Source organism: Gallinula chloropus (genome assembly GCF_964237585.1).
Source record: "Gallinula chloropus genome assembly, chromosome: 7".
In the NCBI taxonomy this organism is placed as follows: Eukaryota; Metazoa; Chordata; class Aves; order Gruiformes; family Rallidae; genus Gallinula; species Gallinula chloropus.
Window position 1 is genome coordinate 13,972,779 of NC_140092.1, and position 22,106 is coordinate 13,994,884.

Genomic DNA, 22,106 nt, shown 5'->3' on the forward strand with positions numbered 1-22,106 from the left:
TAAGGGCTTGCCAGCGCGTGAGCGTGTATAGTTCACACTCTTACGACTAATGCAGTAATGCATGCTGCATAATTACTGACTGATCTCCTGTCATCTATAGTCTGAACCATGACACAGCAAGAAGTGCTTTGTGAAGAGAAAGTAATTAATGCAGCAGTTCAGGTTGGACAGTTCCCTGTTGAGAACCATTGTGAAGTGAAAGAGCAGTAATATTTATTGTTGGCCGTAGTTTGGTGAGTTATCTGAAGAGAAACAGCTACTTCAAAATCTTTTCATAGGTGATGTCAGGACACTGGTTTAAGTATGGCTGAGAGGAAGAATGCCATCTGTTGTTAACTAATTTTACAGCTTTTATTTTTCTGTCACTAATGCCAACTTGTATTGATCAATTATTAGAATCTTGCAAGATGCAACTTCAGTTGAAACACATTTGCGTGCCACATTAAAATATGTATGCTTGGAGAGAGGATTTTTGAAAAGTCTAAATTAGCAGCTGCTGTTTTACTTGATTCAAGAGCTTTTCAATAGATAAGTTGTTTTTTATATGTAGGGGTGGTTTTTTTTAAACCCTATGTAACCATGGTAGTAATTTCGAGCAAAGCTCACACGTGAGCCACAATAACTGCATAATTTATACTAGGGGATTTCTTGAAGAAAATAATTGAAAGTTGCTCTGACTCCATTGAGACACATGCCTCAGTAGGAGTACAGGAGGAGTATTCAGCCTGTATGGGTTAATTTGATCTCAAGTATTAAATAGCTATGAAAAAGCCATACATACACATAGTCTTAAAAAAATCTGCAGAAGTACCGTGAGGTAGACGTTAGCATGTTAGTCACTTGCAGTTTAAATGCAGTATTAAGGAAGTAAAACTAGCAATTCTGGATATGAAAGTCTCAAATCTGTATTTTTAACTGTAAACTTCAGTGAGCAACAACAATATTGTGCAAATAATATTATATTGTATAAATAATATTACCGACTCATTAGTCCCCACAGTTATAAAACTTTTTGGGACTTGTACATTCCAGGTGGGGAGAAAAATGGTGGTTGAATAGCCTGTTAATGCAGAAGGCTGTAACAGCCTGTATTTTAAAGGCAAGTTTTAATAGTAGGCAGAAGAAATAGTAATACCTAAGGATAGGTTCTTTATTGCTTTACAACATGGTATGGCAGTAAAATCATAAAGGGACTGATGATTTTTTGGAGTTCAGGAACAGTATAATTGTTCTATTTCTTGGGAAAAATTGCTGCTGAATTACACTTCAGACAAAAGGAAAAGCAAACTTAACTTTTAAGGTCTGTTGTTGATGTATGTGTCTGCAGAAATATTTCTCCTGGGCTGTTCTGCAAACATACATTGAACTTCAGAATTATCTATTGTATTATTATTTACTTCTATTGTATTTCCTGTTAAATCTTCTCAAGTTACTGTAGCATTAAGTGAGAAAAAACAACTTTAAAACAGCAAACTGATTTAAACACTTTCAGGTGTAGTGTATTAGGCTGAATTAAATTTTAAGTGGGGGGGTGTTAGTAGCTGCTAACGTGTTTTGGCACAGATAAAAAGGTGCCACAGACTATAACTGTTCAGAGTATTCCTTTGAGGGTTTTTGCCTGGGTGTGAATCTTGCTACCTCTATTTACTTGAGAGCTGGTTTGGTATAAGAATGATTTGCAACAGAGTAAATAAATCACTCTTGAAATCCCAAAGGAAATAGCAAATAATTCAACTTTAATTCAAAGAAACTTATAAATTATAACAAAGGGAAAAGATTTCCTTGTGAGAGAGCAGCAGTAGGATGAGGAGCAAAAATTGCAAGTGAGGAGAAATGCTTTTCATTTCTATAAAAACTAAATGTCTAAATTGGTGTATGTGTTTAGTTGTGCTCTGTTATTTTTGTCATTAAGCTGCTGTCTGGCAAATGATCTTCAGTGGGCAGGCAGAGATAGGCAGACATAAGTACTGATAGCAAATGTGAATGTTAACAAAACTGTAATTGAAAGAGACCTAGGTAATGATACTGGAACAGGGAGAGAAAAATGAGAAAAGTTTAGAAAAGGGCAGTAGAAGGTGGTTCTGTTCAAGCTCATACTGTCCTTTATTGCATGCTGTAATTCTGCAGACTATATTAATAGCACTGGTGTGTCAAAGCGTCTGTGGAATTGAAATAGAAGTAACTACTTCAGGCAGTAATGTAGAACATAGTGGAAATAGCACTGGAGCCTTCTTTATTTTTATTTCCCCAAAGTGCAGGAACTTTTCTTAAATGACTTAGTGGAATGTTCTTCAGGTCCAGAAAGTTCAAAGTGAAATACAGTTAACTTCAATTGTGTAACCTTAAGAAAATTCGTTGGCATGAGGTATTAGGAAAGAGTCAAAGTAATGTAATATCCCATGTTCAGCCTGCAGGTTCCTGTGGCCTATTATTTAATTTGTTTTGGGAATATTTGGTTTGTATTTTGGTATATTTTACTAAGAGCATGAAAATGACAGTGCTGGAAACAAGAAACTGTAGGGGAATGTACATATTAAATATACCTAAGAAATAGTTTCTGATTTGCATAAGCAAATATGACTATTAGATTGAGTTTATATGCATTTATTTATAAAATATGACATTTAGAAGTATCTTCTATCTAATACTTCTGAATAAATGTGGATTACTTGAAAGCCTGTCCATTTAGAAATGTAAGCTTCATTGATGCAAAAGACTAATGGTCTTTGGTTTTAATTTCTAATTTTTTTTCTCGGTTTTTGCAGGTGGAAGATATCAACTAGAAATAAAAATTCCAGAAACATATCCCTTCAATCCTCCTAAGGTACTGTAAACACTATTTTGGATAAAATAATTTGGCTAACAGGTTGGTTTTGAGAATTCTTATTTACTTGCTTGTGTGTGTGTGTAGTCTCTTTTTGTAGTGCCCATTTTATTTTTTTAAATAAATACAGTTTTCAGACAGTTTTACTTGATGTAGAGTGTATGGCTGTCTTCCCTTCCCCTCAGTTTTATTGCAGAAATGCTGTAAGAGATAATTACTGATTATTTTCATTTCTTGCGCTCCGTAAGTTATTTTTAGTAGAGTCTTGGGTCCAAACTACCAAGTTTCTCATAATAGTTAAATAGTGAGGTGTGCAGTGGTGTGACTTGAAGAACCAATAGAGATGTATAATGGTCCTACTGCAAGTCTGCTGAAGGGAATGCATAAAACCTGTGTGTGGATGAGGCAGGAGAAGTGGCTGTGGTAGAGTCACTCATGCATTTTTCACAACATGCTGCCCTTTCAACTTTACAGTATCTTTCTAGCACTGGATTTGTGACTGCACTTCCATCCTAAGTGGATCAATCTGAATAGTGTTCTCCCTAGCCATGTGCAGCTGCACTTTATGTTCCTGTGCTCTGATTTGGTCCCTTCTTCAGTGGCTTCTGATGAATCAGCAGACTCCTGAGTTGTCTGACTCAGCCTTTTGATTGGCTTTCTGTTTGTCTGAAAGATGTCTTTGAACTGAGAATGTGTTGTAGATCCTGATTGCTTTCACACTGGTACGTAATACTGGGAGGGAACATGGGAAAAAGAGGAAGGGAGAGGTGCTAGAGGCTCTTAGCTCTTGTCCTTTGAATGCCTTCTTTGAGGCTGGAGTGAAAGACACAGAAGAAAGTCTTAATGAAATGTTTGTTGGTTTCAGTTCTTTCATCTGCATGTATGCTGGTGGGAGCTGAAACGAGGAGACCTGAATCAGGTTGTAGGCACTGAAAAATGGGTCCATGGACTGTGGCTTAATTGCTGCTTTAGGGCTTGGTGGTTTCCATTTCCAAAGCTTGTAGGCAGCTGTTAGAAGCTCAGAGCACTGTAGCATAGTATTGCTTAGTCTGGAGTCTTGAATTGGAGGCCTTTTTACTTCAGTCTAGCCCTGTCTTTCATCTGAAAGTTTTCTTTATCATGTTCAGTACGTGCTTTGACAGACGTTGTTAGGCTTCATTTGCTGTAAGGAATTACGTAGTATTTATATGGCTTTTCATGTTTTCAAAGTAATTTAGAGAGTTGAGCTAGCTAATAAGTGGCTCAGAAAATTAGAGATCACGTCAGCTGTCCTGGAAAGCAGAACTGGTGTGGTCTTTGTTTACACACCATGAGTGTGCTGATTTCATTATGGCCCTGTATAGAAAATTTATATATAATAGAATTTATTATAGCCATGTATAGTCCTACAGTCTTTTGCTGTAGTGTCTGACAAATAACGTGTTCTCAGCACTGATTTGTTTGCAGAGCAGGGGCGAAAGTTGAAAGATCTGTGCTGTACATAGTATGTTTGTAAGGAAATGGGGTGAGGACCTAGAGGTGAGAAACTGAGACAGGTCACAGTCACTAGAAGACAGTTTAAGTGCAACCTGAAATAAAGGGTTTGAAGGAAATGAAAGAGAAGTTTCTTAAGGCATGTATGTATTCCTTTCAGAGAACAGCTATGGGTTTTGAGACTTCTAAAAGAAAATGTTGCTTTTAACTTGATGTCTTAAACATAAACGGGTTTTAGTCATACTTTGCGACTGTGGATATGCTTTATTTTAGTGTAAAAAAAATATGGACATGATCAGTGAATGAATGCTGGGAGTAGATCCTTTCAACAGTGAAGAATAACTGTAATCTGGTTAGTTTTTGGTGTGGTGAAGAGCTTTGTGCACACAGGTAATGAATGACACTGGTTGGTTGTAGAAGTAGTAGCATCCACCAGAGAGATTTTTATACTTTTGTAGCTACCAACAGTTTATCTGAACAGTGAGATCCAAGGATCTTAACCTTAAGAGTTCAAGGATTGTTTTACTTTTTAGAAGTGGATTTTCAGGCATTTGTAATGGTGGAAGTTTTAAGTTTGTATTTGACCATCTGTTTCTGTCAAAACACTGGTACTGCTGGAGGGTACTTCTGAGTGACTTTGTGATGCAGCGATGTGCACACAGGAGAGTATATGGGAAAGCAGTTGAGAGAGAGTTTGGTGTCTTCAAACTGGCAGTATCCTGAGTGAAGCAAGGCTCGAATAAATGATCTTGCAAACTTGAAGCCTCCTGAAATAAGCATTTATCACATGTCTTAGTTCTGTTTTTTAGCTTGGTATTTCCTAAATTGGTATTTAGAATATTATTAGAAAAGGTACATTTAAAATGTGTGCTTAATACACTGATTTTAATAATGATTTTTGTTTTCTAGGTGCGGTTTATCACCAAAATATGGCATCCTAATATTAGCTCAGTCACTGGGGCTATTTGTTTGGATATTCTGAAAGATCAATGGTAAGATGTAATATGGATTTAAATATGCAAAATCAAATATACGAGTGTCCCAGACAGGAGGCAACATCTCATGTTGCTTTTCACTTTGATTTGAAATGTCCCTAAAGTTTACTGGTTTTCAGTGTAGTATTTTGAGTTGAAAAGATGCAGATGAAATGATTGGGTGGTAATTTTGGAAAGTACTAAGTAGGTAACATATGCAGAGAATGTTTTCCAAAAACTTTTAGGGTAGGGTTAGAGCGAATGTTTCATTGTTGTTGTTTTGTTGGATTTTGGGTTTGGTTTTTTATAGGAAGACTTCTAAAATGTATTAATCTAATTCTTTTCCATTAACAAGTGGTACTGATTGCCTCCTGAACTTTGTCCCTTCGTCCTCCTGAGTTAATAAGCAGAAAAAAAAAAAATCCAAGTGCTTATCGTCATTCTGGCTCTTGACTTACACTCCCAAATGAAAATAAGTTCTGATAGAGGTAAAACAATGCATGAAGTGAATTTGAGAGCATAAAAGGTAACAGCAGTGGGAAAGGGAGAAGAGGCTGACTATACTAATCCTTTCTCTTTTCTCTTTACTACTGATAATATTTATCATTTGCATCTCTGTAGACATTTGTGTATTAGTTGTTGGTCAGTTGGTGACTTTTGATTACTTAATGTTATTGGAAAAAGTTCTAATAGCCATAATCAATGGGTTAGACCTGTAACAACTGAAGTCATTGTTAATTTGTTTTTCCAAGTGATACATTTCATGTGGTTTGCAGATCATATGCACCAGTTGTATGATAGACAAGATGTATAACAGGAATGGAATTCATCTTTGTTATTTCCTCCATGTCTGCCCCAAAAGAGTAGGACTGCAGTTCCCCAGCAGGTAGTATATAATGCATGCAAGCTTCAAATGCTTGTCTGAGCAGACATCAGTTGGATTTGAAAGAGAAACTCTAGAGCAGAAAGCTGGAATTGAGGTCTTGCACGTGGCACATCCGGTGTATTCATCTTTTACAGACTGAGAATGTCATGCAAATTGTGTGGCACAAGATAGTGTAAATTATTAGTAGTTATAATCTTTTTGGGTTTGTTTTTTTTTAAATTTCTGGACCTGCATGTTTTTCTTACAGTTTCAGAGCACTCTGTGTTCTTCCTGGCGGTAGAATCTTTCAACATACATGCCGCAGTACGTGGTGTATTTTTTCCTATCAGTAAAGCCAGTCCACTCTTATACCTGCACCTAGTTATTCAAACTTCACTACAATTATGTAGATAGCGAGGCATTAATCTCCAGTAATGAGATACCATACTCTGAACCAGATTAATGAGTGGGCATGAAGTTAACTGGTTGGTTTGTGTACTGGGATTTTGGTTTCTTTTGTGGTTTGTTTGGCAAAACAAATTTTGGAGGGTGTGTTTTTCATGTGGATCACTTCAGTGATCTGAACTAGAGCAAGTTGCTCTCCCAGATCAGACTGATTTCACTGGTGGCAAGGTTTGTAGTGAGGACAGGGGAGGCAAAAATTCCTTCTCTCTGGCAGCAAAGGGGCTTAACGTAGAGGTGCATCCAACTGTCACTGATACTCTCTTGATTTTATCCAAAGTTTTTAATCTCAGGGTTTTGTTTCTTCCTTCTGTATTTTGGTGCTCCTACATGCACTGTCTAGTTGCTTTACTCATAGTATTAAGGTCTGTGAGTTCTAACAATTATTTTCAAGGCTTTACGGTACTTACACTGGTTCAGCCCCCATGAAGTTCCTCAACATCATGTTTCTCCAAGATGATACTTTCCTCACATTTATCCCAGGAAACTTTCAGGAAAGACAGTCTGTAGCAGAACTCATGCTTATTTATCACATTCTGAATTAAACCCAAAGTTTAACAGCTTTTTTTCTTTAACATTTTCTTGTTATTTTTGTACTACCTTTAATATATTCCTTAAGTGTTTTCTGTGGAGAAGAATGGATGACCTTGCTCCTGTAGCAAGACTGGGATTTAGGAAACAACATTTTGACTTCAAGCCATGAATAGGTCTTTTGTTGGCTTTCAGCGCTGCCAAATGTTGTGACTTGAAACAGCTTCATGAAATTCAGTGTTATCCCCAAACTTCTGCTTTAAGAGTTAAGTAGTTAATATCTTCAGTCTTAAAGTTTGTGGCCTCTATGGTGGTGGCTGAGCAAGCTAAAAAATGCGGAATACAAAAGGCAGCGAAGACCTGAAGAAATCATGAGCTTCAATTTCAATTATTGTGTTTTACTTTGGCAAGAAAGAACAAAAGAGGTGAATTGACTTGTGTTCTTGTAATCTTTGAAAGCTATTTCTTGCACAGATAACTTAATCTGTGTTTTATTTCTGCCTGACAAAAGGAACATTAATGTTGTCCTTCATGAAGATGTATACAAAACACATGTACTGGAACAAGAATTTATCTTCTGTGTATTTAAACCAGCTGGTGCAGGAAGCACCAATATAATACCACTTACACTGTTAAACTCCTCCTTTGAAACTGTTTTCATTTGGAAGCACTAAGGAAAGAATTTCACAGAACTTGGTGGTGGAACGGGAAGGTTTCCTATATATATAATTCCTTTTCAAATAATTCTTAATGTAGTGATCCCTTAATTTTTTAATGGTGCTCTTTGTAAGTTTTGTGTTTTAATTATAGAATGATAATTTAAAATCCCTTGAGCATTATTGAAGTCCTTGTCAAAGCCTCTGGCTCATGTGAGAAGAGGAAAATGTTGTGGCTGCCTCCATCCTTTCTTTTATGAAGGATTTCAGTACTGTGATAGATAAGGCTTCTTTTCTCAGTAGCTTCCTAAAGCTTCTTAAGCCATATGAATGGTTAATATTGTTTAAATAAGCTGTTTGCTGTCTGCAGTATATGTTGGTTTAGCTATTTAAACTGAGAAGTGCCCACATCACCATGTTTAAATTTTCTGTGTGTGTAGATTGAATGATGATTTTAATTAAATTATAGTTTCATTGGAAAGCAAACAAACAAAACCCTCAAACAATACCCCCCAGCCTTGGTAATTTAATATTTAATGTATTTCACCAGGTATTCAAAGGTAAATGGGACAAATGCAATTCTGAAATATTCTTATGGCTGCGTTCTAGGAAACATGTTTAGTTCCACAGTCTCCCATGTCAAAGCAAGCTGTTTCTGAAGTGCCACTTCATTGGCTTGTAATGCTCTGAACTGAATAATGCTGCTCTTGTTGCTGTGCTTAAATGTAAGTCACTAATTCCAACGTGCTGTGTTTCTCAGTGAGGTTAGTGGTAGCTGAAGGACAGAATTTGGGCCTAAGGGACTTAGTAGTATTTTTGGAAGGGTTAGTAAACTGATAAAACACTCCTTTATATATGGTGAATGCAAATACAAAGATTTTAATGTGTTTGTTACAGCTAAAAAAGTCTCTTCCCTACTCGCCCATCCCATGATAATGATTTTCTGTTCTAGTGAGCATAGTTGAGATATTGTTATGCACAGTGGCAGGAGGTTTCATCGGTTTGCAAAGCAATGTCTTTAAATGATTTTTTTAAATGAGTTTAATGAAATTCTTTCCCCACAGTATTTGCTTGATGCTGAAATTCTTTGTGGTTGTGGATTTTCATCATGTTTATATTTGTAAATACCTGCTATGCCAGTTTGTTTGCAAAACAGCTGCTGTTTACTGGCAGAATTAAAATAGGAACATGATTTTGTGGAAGGCTCACTTTATGTTGATATGACTCCTGCTATGTGGTTACTGTAGCCTACCTTTATCTTCCAGGCTAGTATTCGACCTTAAAATTTTATTCTTAAATACTAAATTTATCTAATATTGTTCATTGAAAACTGAGAACTAAATCACTTGAAAGCTGTTCTGCATGAATCCCTGGAGCAGTGATTATTGAGTGTGTGTGTTGTGGCTGTGTGTCTGGCTACAGCAAACTCATGGATGTTGCGGTTTTCACAGTCAAAATAAAACTGAATTCATTTTTTTCATAATGATTGTATTGGAGGATTCATGCTTCAGTTTTCACTGAGATGCAAAAACCATCATTATAAGAGATAATACCACTTTTATGGATACACAAACAACAGCCAGCCCATAATAATCATCTTGGGCATCTAAAACTGCTGGGTTTTGTCTGGGTGTTAGAGGAGCACTGAGCCTCTTTAAATCTGAGAGATAAACACAGAATATGAACATTGTTTGAGGGAGCTCTTCAGCAGGCGGGCTGTCTTCCCCCCCTGCACTGTGTCAAAGCTTTCCTATTATTCTCTTTTTTTTTTTCTGACCCTAATGGGTGACCAGTCTTGTATTTCTCCTGTAAATAGTGACTGTGCAGCAGGCTTCCCCCTCAAAGGCCTTATTCATTCTCCCCTGCCCTTTTCTGATTCCATAAGCCCTTGCTACAGGTTCCTCAAGCTTTTCTGTTGAATTAACAAACTTAGTTATTTCACAAATGGAATAAATATTGCAGATCATTTAAAAAAAAAAAAAAAAAACATTAAAAATGGTTCCCAGTAGCCATGTTTGGTTGACAGAGTGGAGCAGCAATCTGCTGGCTGCAGCTGTTGTGGTGTTCTGCTGGGCATCTCCCAGTAACTAGAGAGATTGTTTCCAGAGAAGAATGTACCTAACATAAGTAACAACTTCCTAAATGGAAAATTACTTAGCCTTCAAAAATGAAGAAGAAAAAGGAAAAATGGCAGTGTTTTGTAATCCTCTTAGGACTCTTTCAGCTCATTGAAAGGTAAGAGATTTCTTACCTCAGGCATGCTGGGCACAGCTGGCTTGCTGTGCTTTTCAGTATTATCCCTATATTCACCCTAACTAGGGGTGCTCTTTTTTAATGGAAATGCCCTAAGATGCTAGCTAAAAAGAAGAACAAAAAGTGTAAGTGAATACAATTTATATCAGCTTGCTTTGTTTGGATTCACTCCGGGTTTCACTTGCTGTTTAACAAATGCAATGCCAATAGAAAGCCTGGGTTTCAGTTAGGGTATCCTGAGGGGAGGCTTTAATTTGAAGTTCTCAGAGAGACACTGCTTCCCTGCAGCGCTCTGCAGCTCACTGATAGGTGTTGCTGCCCTTTCATCCCAGTTTGTCAATGTCAAACTTGCAAGCCTGAGTAATTGCTAAGCAGGATTTTGGGATTGGGGGTGGGAATCAAGGGTTATTGTAAAGTTCAGGAGAAAGCTGGAGCCCGTTATGTCATGGAGCAGAGAGGCTGTAATGTTCTGTGCAAGGCAGATAGGATGCTGGGGTGTAGGTAGGAACTTTTACTTGCAGACCTGAGGGTAGTAAGCTGCCTGCTTTTTATTTACGATCGGTCAGGCTTCATTGCAGTGGTGTCCTGCCCACTGTGAGCATTGTATTCCAAGAAAGATGGGAACCATAGGAAAAACCCAGAATAAAGTAACAAGAATGATAGTCCAGGGAAACATGACCTGCAATGAAAGACTGGGCATTCATTTTAGCTTACAGAATATCAAGGGTGGTGAAGCGTTGGAAAAGATTTTCCAAGAAAATTGCAAGGCTGTAGTGAAGAACAGATGAGAAGAAAGTCTGTCAGGACAAAACCTTGCCTTTGGGAAGAAGGAAAGAAAAAACAAAACCCAGGCATGCAGCTAGCCTGAGTTACCAAAGGGAATTGCTTTAACTCCATGAGATGCAGGGTGTAAATCCACACCTAGAAATAAACTTCAAATATAAGAACAACTGGAAATTAATTCTTTTTTAGGATCCTGTTCTGAAAAAGTAAACCTTTGAGGAGCAGTGGAAAACACAGAAAATGTATCTTTCCTCTGGAAATTTTTTTAAGGAAAATACAGCTGCTTTTGCAGCACATTCCTCTCTAGCTTGAGGGGAGATATGATGGGGATGGTGAGTTGGGTTTTTTAGTTTTGTGCCACTAGCAGCATAGATTTTGCTGCAGAACTGATCATGAGAATTGGTTTTTTCTCTTTTCTGATGAGGGTCAGGTCTTGTTTTAGTAGTGTCTGTAAATGTAGTTCTGGGCAGTCATCTCTATTCACTTCATTCTGCTAAAAGAAGGTAATGGGGAGGAAGAAAAGCTTTTTAAGGTACTTGGGAAATGAGAATCTATTTCTAGCTCTCCAATTTATCTTGGAATCTTAATTTTGTGTCTCAAAAATTAAGACTACAGAAAATAACAAAAAAGCTTTCTTTTTTGATTGGGAAAATGAATTGATATCCTAAAGGTAGATGTAACATGAATATACATTAGTTATATGAAATATGTCAGATTTTCTTTGCCATTAATCACAAACTTTAATTTCATGTTTTAAATACAAACAGCAGCTGACGCTGTAACAAGTTTTCTTTTACAATTTAAAGATACTTCTAAGTGCTTGTTTCCAATGAAGACTTCCTCTTATTATGCATGAGATGAGAGCAGTTTTGAGACATGAGGCTTGAAAATAAGTTGTAAGCTACATTTTTAAACCTTTTTTACATATATAGCTAAACTGGTCTTGTCTATAAACTTATTATTTTAGAGTTTGAGTTCTCTGAACATATAGCCATCTGCATATGTAAATGGATGAGGTATTTATTTTTATTACTCATTTTGAAATTGGAATGTCAGAACAGAAGTTCAAGTATGTTTTATATAAAAAAAATCTGCAAATTTAGCAGAAGAACAGGGACTGAAAGGGCAGTCTTAAAAGCCAGACATAGCTGGAGCCAGCATAAACTTGTGTTCTAGGTGTCCCTGGCACCTTTGGTCCTCAGTAATGCCCCCTGCTCCCCAAGGTGTATTTTCTACTCCTAGAAGGTACGGTGTAAATGGAAGTAAATTGTGTGTAAAAGTAGCACAAGTGGCTGCGACCCCTTTTGTGTCATCTTCTCACTCTAAACGGCAGGATTTTCAGATGTGTCTCAAGTAGAAGGATTTCTGTAAAGGGAAGCACAGAGCAGCTTTTATTTGGTGACTAACTAGGGTATCGGTTACAGTTGATGGATATTTTGTTTAAGTCTAGCCTTAATGCTGCATTAAGTGTAATAAAATCACTTAACTGGGAAAAATGACTTCAGGTCTTATAGTGTGTGTGGTAGATGTGGTGGTTCCTGAAATTCACTGCATAAAAATAAAAATGGTTAAATCCATTGGAGTGTAGCAAGGCCTGGAAGACTCTGGGACACTTGGATGCTGGAATAGTGAAGATGTTGCATTACATTCATTTAATACAAGCTGGTGCCACTGTGAGTCGCATCATCAATGTGTACGTTGAACAGATTAATTTCAAGACAGTGTAAATCAGTGGCCATCACAAAGAACAGTAAATTGTAATAGTAAAATAACGTAGGTACGTATAAAGCCAGAATTATTACTGTGTTCTTTTACTGAGGTGTTTGTGTGTGTGATTGAGGTGTGGGAAAACAAGATGCTTCATAGACTGTTTACTGTGTTAGCTAGGCCTTCGTCAGGCAGCTGAGGATATGTTTCAGTAACAAGGTGTTCTTCATCTGATTAATCTTATTAGTTAATCCCCATCTTTGTAATTTAAAGAAGTATTCTTTGGTTTGGAAGACACATTCAGCTTGGAACCTGAAATAGGTAAATTTAACTGGAGGAGAATCTGAAACTATGGAAAAAAAGAATGCTTAGTTAACTAAGGAAAAGGGTTGGGAAAGGAGAACTACATGTGGTGAAGGTTTTGTGGTTTGTCAGAATTCAGATCCAAAAGCATCAGGGGGTTTTGAAGATTTAAGTCTGCAAAGTTCAGCTCCAGGGACTTCAAGCTGATGTGGCAGTTGGAATGAGACAATATGTGCTAATTAAAATCTCTGTCACTTGGGATGTTTCTCACTTGCGTTTTGATGTAGAACACTGCACTGTGAAAGCTCAGTGATGATTATCAAGCTGAAAAAAAATGAGTTTCTAGGAAAAATCTTCTAGAATTAGAATTAGGGAAGAATGCCATGTTTGAATGGTTAGTAACAGAGCAGGAAAGCTGTAAATGTGAGCATCTAGAAATACAATATTCGGGTGTCACAGATGTACCTCTGACACATTACCACCATCTATTCTCAGTTCATCGGTGTACTGAGCTACAGTACCTCAGTGCTGTTCCTGGCTACTGGAAAATACATACTTTTCTGAAATCTGAGACTGGAAATAGATTTGCAAATTGTTTCTGTCTTAAATCATCAGGTCAAACCCTTGCCCACGCGCTCCTTCAGTCTTCTGAAAACAAGAAGCTATTTTGTTGATTAAAAATTGCATGGTTTGTCTGTAAGAAATTGGGTGCCTGTGTTTCACAGTTTTCCTCTGGCATGTCATGTGCCATCACTACTTCTCTCAAATCTAAGATGCCACGTTTTCTCACATACCTTTCTACTAGTATTGAAGCAGTTCTATATGTTGGCTTAAAACATCTGTCTGTGCCACCACAACAATTAAAAGTCTGGTTAACCCTTTAAATCAGGTGACATACTGAACTTTCAGATCCCATGGGGTACTTGTTTGGTTCCCAGTGTGTGCCAGCTGAAATGGTAGATCAGAGGTGGTATTAATGATCAAAATCTAATTCAATTGTATATTTTAAATGTTACAACATCAGTTTTACAGCGTGTAACAGTTTTACTTTTCTGTTTATTGACCTTTATGAACATATTTGGTTTTCCCCTTCTAATATTAAAGCCTCTTACTTTGAATACACTTTGAGCTCAAGATAAATGGTGACAACTTAGAACCTTATAGTTTGTTTCTAGAGCTATGCTACCTTCTACAGGATTCTTCCCAAGGGTGAAGGTGACTCTGCAGCACCACCATGCCTGCAGAACGTTTTCCTGCTTCCAACAGTCGCATCAGGTTGAAATAAGAGGAAGCTGAGAGAATTTCAATTGCATGTTCTTCAATAGCCAAACTTTTTTATTGGGGAATCACTAGTTATAATATATGTAAATTATTATGTTTTATTGAAAAATGACATGTTAAAACTGATGCAGTGCAAAAGATACCTAATGTATCAAATTCCTTATCTGTTGTAATGATTTAAAATGTAGGTCACTCTTTCTGTGCACACTGCTTTGCTATGAAGAGTGCCAGCAGAGGGAGCACACATGGGCTACCAGTTCTGTACCTATACCTTACGCAAGGTGTGCTTACTGGTAGTAAGGAAGGACAACACAAACTTCAAGTTGGTGTTGTGGTTATCTCTCCCTCCCCCCCCCCCAAGATGAAACGAATGTTAAGTGGCCACAGTGAAATCAAAGACTGTATTTTCCGAAAGCTTAAGAAAGTCCACATTTAAAACCCTGCTTAAACACATGCACAGGTATATCTAAGTACAGTGGTGTTCTAATACCTATAGAAAATTACAGTTCTTAGATTTAAAACCTGTACATGTACTTTGCTATTTTCTATGATAGTAGTCTAGCCACAAAGGTGAGTACAGGCATGGGATTTGGTAAAGTAATTTTTTTTAATTTTAGGGCAGCAGCAATGACTCTAAGAACAGTGTTGTTATCACTGCAAGCATTGTTGGCAGCTGCAGAACCAGATGATCCACAAGATGCAGTAGTGGCAAATCAGGTAAGATGCTCAGTTGACACTGAATAACACTTCTATAACCTTCACTAATTCATATTTGGTCCCAAACTGTGGGGGAGAGAAAGAGTTTATTGGAATTTTTTTAATAATTTATTAGAAAACTGCCTTACAGTAAGTGTGAGTTACTACAGTGTTTTGTATTCTTTACTCTCTGGAATCCAAAGTAAGTAACAGTTTCTTTGGAGTGTCAGGAGGTTTTTGTTAGTTTTGTTCCTTACTTAGCTTGTCAGAGGTGTCGGGAAAGAACAGCATAGCAAAATTAATTCCAGTATAACTTACCTCTAAAACTCTTAGGTTTCTAGCATAAGAAAAGAAATGTTGTTGTATTGGTTTAAAGTGAATTTTAACTTGATGATGTTCATTGCATTTGGCTTATGTAGCTCCTCTTCCAGAATAATATGAATATCAATGAGCATTGTATTTGTTTAATGTCAAAATTTTATGAATTGTGACATTAGTGATTTACTGTTGCATTTAATCCTGAGGAGCAGTTTATCTGGATGAAGCACCCTATGTATTTTTACCTTTGCAAGTACTTGGGATAACTATTTTAGTCACTGGATGAATTGGTATCAGTAGAATTCTACAATCACCAGGATTTGTTGCTTTTCAGGCAGTAGCAATAACTTACAAAAAAGTAATAACAATAAAATGTCAGTTGGCTCTTATGCCATACCAGGGCTGACATGGTTCTGCTGAAAGTGTTGATGAAAAATAGGAACAGTCATTCCATAACTTAAGTCTGACAGTTTTCAGCAGTCCCAAGTATGTGCTGGTGCTTTCCTTTTTACTCTGGGGAGAGGGAGGGAGAGAGAAGGCCTGCCTTCCCCACTGGCTGGTGGGAAGGGCATATTGTAGTAGTAGAAGAACAAAGCAAGTAGTAAGATTCCTCCTGCATCAATCTCATCTGTATACCCTGTAAATCCAGATGCTTCAGGATAGGGTGAGAAAGTGCATGCTCCTTCCCTCTGAAAGTCTGTGCAGTGTGATAGATTAGCACATTATCAAACCTCCCAGGTTTTGGAGGGAAACGTGGAGGTTGGAGGTAGCTTATTGCACTACCAGTTGCTACTTCCATGCTCAGCAGTAAGTTGAGGAGGCTTGCTTGTGGGGGCTGCTGGGAATGTGTGGTGCTGTAGGGCTGCTCTGAACAAATGTCCCTGAACAGCTCTGTCAGGCTGAATTGCTCTGCACAGGGAGAACTGCTGCAGAGGCCAGCAAGGCCACCAGCCATGTCCCTGCAATGTTTTTTTGGGTTTTTTTTTTCCTGCTGGATGTGTGCCCTATTAAACCAAATCACTCTTCTTTTTGATAAAGAACAAGAGAAGTCTCTCCCATTCTGTCCCCAGTGGTAGAATTTTGTAGGGGAATCATTAAGCCTCCTAGAGGCACTTGAGCTGTCAGGAGGGTTTTCCCTTGACAAAAAACTTTCCAATGCTTCCCAGAGACTGAAGAGCAGTTTTTTCAGGTTGCCTCTCAGGTGCCTGTGTGGATGTGTCCAGTGGCACTGTGGGGTGACTGATGTGGGGAGGATTGTTTTTCCTATGCCCTGCAAATACCAGCATGAAAATTGTGCTGGGGTTTGGCTTTGAGTCAGGAGCACGTGTGTGGAAGTAGAAAGTGGTTGTAAGGTCTTTGAGAGATGTGGCTGTAAACATCCAGTTCCTTCACGTGTTTCATTTGGTGCTTGGGTCTTTTTTTAGTTTGTTTGGCTATTTTTTTCCAGAACAAAAATTCACAAGGGACTGGTTATCTTCTAGACTAATTTTTCATTATGTTAATTTACTACACTATGTGTTAGACTTCTGAGCTGTCCAGGTCCATGGCAGTGTCCTGCAAGCTCTGTGTCCAAGAGTTGGGTCCCAGGGATATCTCCTGTTTGAATAACAGCAGTATCTTCAGACACCAGCTGCCTGGTGTTAAAACTTCAACTAGTTGTTGGGTTTAAGTACGACAACACTAACTGCCTCTGACTCCTGATCTAGAGACATCAATAACAGGTGCCTTCAGGCTTTCCAAAGTTTGGTGAGAAGCTATAGATTATTTACAGATACCTAAGTAAAGGGATTTGTAGGACACTAAGTTCTGAATAAAATGCAATTATGACTGATCTTTTGCACTTCAGCTAGTTGCTTTCTAGGCTTGACAGTGTTCTCAATGATTTAAAACAAAAAAAATGGAGGAAGATCTCAAGAGCCGAAGATGATGGTACTTCAGGATGCTACTGAAGCTTCACTTAAATCTTCCTCTCTTTCTAGTTAATTGCAACCAAAGAAACTTATTAGAGTACTGTATAATGCAGTGACTTACAGCTCACAATGGATTGTGTCTCATTTATTTTAATGCCATCAATAATCATATAGTAAACACACAGATTACTCCATGTGGAGCAGAATTAGTGGGATGTATACAAAGCTCACAATGTGGTGTAGTTGCTGTAGGAGAGGTGAAATGAAATGTACAGCAGTGAGAAGCATTATATTTGTTCTGACAGTGCTTTAGAGGTAGAATGATGTCTTTCATGTGTGAAGAAAATGCTTAGTGATCATCAGCCCTGTTTCTGTCCTTAGAATGCATCTAAAGATTTGAATAATGTATTTCTCAATCCTGTCTTATTACTTCGTGCTAAAATTGAATACCTACTCTTTTGGGGTTTTAAAGTGTAAAAATGATTAAGGGAAAGAGTCTCTTTTAATACAAAACCCTGAAACTTGATATTACATACAAAAGTTGCTAAAATAAGAACCTCATTTTGCTTTTCTGAGTGCAGTTTGATGGATGACCCACTTTCTTGGCTTTTGGGTTCTTGATGCAGGCTGAAAACTGTGATAAGGTCCATTCTGTTCTTAATTAAAATCTTGTTCATTGGTGCAAAATAATATTTACATATCCTGTATGATTCCCCCCCTCTGGTAAATATCAGCCTCCTGGCTTTTTGCACACACTCACCCATTTTTCAGCCCTTCTTTTGTCACATGTGCTATCAGTATCCTTACTCACAGGAGGAAGCAGGCCTACTCACAGTGTGTAAAGCCAGGCGTATTTTAAGGTGATCAGGGGGATACATTAGAGCTGTGTGCAGTATGTACAGTCAGGAGATGTTAACAGGGATAATTTGTGTTCTGTCACACCGAATATAAATTGTCTGTAGCTGTGCTAAATATAGCTGTTTCACTCTGATGGGTGTGCTGGGAGCAGTACACAGGAGCAGCCTGTAGTGTTGTGTGACCTCACCTAAAGGCACATGCATTGCATCAGGTGCTTGCATGGGTTTGCTCTCTGTGTAATCCTTGCCTCCAGATTTCACTTCAAAAAATGGTATTAGTATCAGTGTGAAACACTGCTGAAGATCCTGTAGAAAGAATGGTGGGTTGGAATCTGCCATATCATCTTGCCTTTTGGGTGGATTGCTGAGTTGATTTAACTTTCCCCTTCTCCCCCCTCCCCTCTCTCTCTTGTCTAGTACAAACAAAATCCAGAAATGTTTAAACAGACAGCTCGACTTTGGGCACATGTGTATGCTGGAGCACCAGTTTCTAGTCCGGAATACACCAAAAAAATAGAAAACCTTTGTGCTATGGGCTTTGATAGGGTAAGTACATGCAACTTCAAATGTTTCTCAGTAGGGGCAGGGCAAATATGTGTATCTAAGTACAGGGAGACATTAGCACACTAAAGCTGACTCACTAATTCCATGACCTTTTGTAGGTATAATCATTCTGTTTTGCTAATTAGTATTTTAAAACTCCTAAAGTTTTGCTAACAACTTGTGAGCTACCCTGCTTTTTTTTGAAACAGTTTTCCTATCGTTATTAGTTAGGACTTACATGGTAAACTAATGTGTTCCAGCTAGTCTGTGAAGTCTTAATTCCACTTACCAGAGCTGCAGGTTCATGCACTGAAAATATTACTGCTTTTGTTTTCTCATTGCAGAATGCAGTAATAGTGGCCTTGTCTTCAAAATCATGGGATGTAGAGACTGCAACAGAATTACTCCTGAGTAACTGAGCCATGTAGAGAGAGCTGCTTCAATAGTCCAGCTTACCCCTTCTGGAGGAGCATCACCATCTGTTATTTTTAGGATTCTATATAGATTCTCTTTTAAAACTGGCACTCTTGCCTGATGATGCTATCTAGGCACTATTGGAGACTGAAAAAACCGCTCTGTAAATAAAGCTAATTAAACGTCTGTGTAAATTTAAAAAGGGGAAATACTTTAATTTTTTTTTCTTACTAAATATTGTAAAGATTCTTTGAGCTCGGCTAAAACACTGGGGGGAAACATGCCTACGTTAGTGCTTAGCAGCGTGACGAAGACTAGCAGGAACTTGCTGCAGGGTTTTGATTTAGTAATTCAGAAAGCAACGTTGTTTTTTTTGAGTGTTAGTCATCAAAATTGTTGGTGCCACGCATCACAGCTATCTTACTGTTTTTAACATGGATCCTATGTGCCTGTGGATTGACCTATATTTGCATGCTTGTACTTATAGACATATTAGGTAGGGTCGCTGGAGAGAGCACCATTGAAATACTCGAGTGTTCTTGTGACTTTTTGCTCCTGAAAGACTTTTCAAGACTTACCCAAAGTTCCAAATGGTGACCTGTTCAGAGCCAGTTTCTCTCTAGCTTATTAATTGGGGAAGCCCGATTCTCCTCTCCCTTACACCACGCAGCTAAAAATCCTCCCTAGTTTATGTTTCATCATCTGTAGGTATTATGTGTGCCATTTACAGTAGTCTAGGCTCCCCTTTGAATAATATATTTTGAATTTTCAGTAGTTCTTCTTACCCATCATGTTTCCTACCCGGTGTCGCCAGGAGCACGTCTCCATATAGCACAGAAAGATGGAGCTGGTTTGCTTTCTTCTTTTGTTTTTTTTTGTGGTCAATAGATGTAAAATGTTCTTCAGTATGTTCTGGATGATATGATTTTGCTGGGTTTGCAGGAGGGGGAAAAAAGCAAATTCTCTAGCATACTGAGAATTGAAAACCATTTTCTTTTGAGTGCTTTGATATGATGCAATCAGCTGGGCTTTGCAGCGCTCTTCTAGCTTTATTTTGGGCTTCAACTTAAGGATTGCTTACCAGGTACTTCAACATTCATCCTTGCTTGCGTTTTTCTCTAGTTGACACATGGAGGCTGTGTTGGTATTTTTCCTGTACATACTTCAAATGCTCATAGAAGTAGAAGTGTGTTCTCAATTTAGCTTTCTTTTGGATTGATGTTTCTGATAAACGAGAACTGAAATCTTACCTTGGCTTGTACATACAGTCAGTCTTTATTCGTATTAAAATGACATTTCATCCCGAGTGCAAAAGCTTGAAAATTATTAGTTTTGCAACTTCAAACACTAGTACATCTATTTAAAGAGAGCTGTAATGTCTCTGTGAATATGATGCTGACTCTTGAGAATGTATCTGACAAGGAAGTTGGGAGAAATCCTGAGACTAGAGAGTGGGGATGGTGGATAACGGAGTACTGTGTAAGTCATGACTCTGGGGATTTTTTTTTTCTCCTAAACAGTGGATTAGTGGGGTGGGGAAAGGAAATATGTGTCTCTGGGATTTTTCTGGAGCTGTGAAGTACAAGTTGAAATAGTTTCATGTTTCATAGACGTGTTTATAAATCATACTAGAGGACATCAGGAACCTTATTTGTATCTGTTAAATATTTGGAGCAGAACCGTAAAATAGAGCTGTAGAGAGTGAGCTAGTTCAGGGACGTGCCCTGTACTGCTCTGTCTGTGCCCAAACTTTAGAGTATTGCAGGGCACCGGCAGTATTTACATACTTTGAACTCATATCAGTGCAATACTAAATGCATTTGCTTAGTCTTTATACTTACTGCTTTTTAAGGTGTAGTCAGTGATTGGTTTTTTTCTGGGGTTTTCTTGAGTTCCTGTAAATCATTTGCAATGATGCCAAAGGAAACGAGTTGTTTTGTCTTTCCTTATATTTATTTATTTTTGTAACAAGAGGCTGCTGCTGTTCAGCTGGTTTGCCAGGTGAAACCAGGGGCAGTGGGACACTGTGGCAAAAGGCCACTTGTGTTAATCTCAAGTCGCTGTCTTTTCTGTTATACAGGCTAAGAACTTCTTGGTTACATCAACACTTTTTTTTTTACCCTGGTGGTAATTGTGAATTGCTGACTACTCTCCCTTGTTCTGCGCTGCTGTTTATCAAAGAACTTGGAAATCCTTATTGGGGACATAAAACTTGTCGGCTATGGGCTTCTGAATGTGTCTTTTGATGAGCCTCCTAAGAACAGGAGGCTTTTCCAGCACTATGTGAAGGGGTAAAGGAAGCTGGGGGAGGGGAAGAAGAGAGGAAAAGGTTCTTAGGTGAGCGTGTTCACCTCTGAGACAATGCCCTGTTGAGTTTTATTTCTCTCATGAAGTTACCTCATTTTCTTCTCTACTGCAAAACACTCATCTTTCCCCTTTCCCCCCTTGTGTATAGATGTTGGATACAGGTTTTTGTCCTCCATCCTTGTGCTTGGTAGCAAAGATACCTTGATGCTAGCTCAGATGCTGGCAGGAAGGAAGCTTCTCAAGAACCGAGCTGGGATGGAAACCTGACCCAGCATGTGGAGACACCTGTGGTCTGAAGTCCCTCTGAATTTTGAGATGTGAGTCCTTTATAAGGAATGTTTTTGTATTCTTGGTAATTAACAGAGTTGAATATAGGGATAATGTTGTACGAGGTTAGTTTCACTGCAGCTGGGGCTGAGCCCTGGGCATTTTGCTGTTAGTGTTCAGTTTATCTGTGTGGGTTTGTACATACAGAAGGGTAGTTCTGTTGTGTGTGACTGACTGTTGCTACATTCAGGGCCCTGTGCGTTGGCAGATGTGGAGGTGCCACGCAGTCTGCTCCAGCTGCAGACTCGGGCTGCGCATCTACCGCTCCTTACAACAAGAACATAAACCATGGGTACAGTCGCTTTCCAAGTACAAATAAACCCTGCATTGTCTTCCTCTGTGTAAGAAGACAGCTAGAAGCAGTAATTTTTAAGTTCAAATGACCCTGTTTTTCCAAACAAGGCATTGATAACGAAGGTCCCTGGTTGCCAGGCTTCCCTGCTGAAGGCTGTAACCCGCGCTGAGCGAAGCGGTTTGCCCCTTGTTTTGTCGGTGGGGAGCAAGAAGCTCCTCTGCCTGGTTCCTCAAAAAGTAACCTCCAGCTTTGCTCTAGGGCAGAGAAATGCCCTTCCCATTGCCAAAATCCTCTGCTATCCCCACGAGTGCCAAAAGCCCTGACTGT

At 38.5% G+C, this 22,106-nt stretch overlaps 1 protein-coding gene across 2 annotated transcripts in view; it reads left to right on the forward strand.

Moving 5' to 3' along the window:
• UBE2K (ubiquitin conjugating enzyme E2 K) overlaps positions 1 to 20,149 on the forward strand; it is a gene marked incomplete at its 5' end in the record, with an annotated part of 40,977 nt that extends 20,828 nt beyond the window's left edge. For both annotated transcript variants that reach the window (XM_084266947.1, XM_084266948.1), the window contains 5 exons: positions 2,766 to 2,824; positions 5,207 to 5,289; positions 14,730 to 14,829; positions 18,311 to 18,439; positions 18,781 to 20,149. In XM_084266947.1, coding sequence (XP_084123073.1) covers positions 2,766 to 2,824; positions 5,207 to 5,289; positions 14,730 to 14,829; positions 18,311 to 18,439; positions 18,781 to 18,855 — 446 coding nt within the window. In that variant the 3' untranslated portion in view covers positions 18,856 to 20,149. The remainder of the gene's footprint in view (positions 1 to 2,765; positions 2,825 to 5,206; positions 5,290 to 14,729; positions 14,830 to 18,310; positions 18,440 to 18,780) is intronic.
• Positions 20,150 to 22,106: the final 1,957 nt, after the last annotated feature.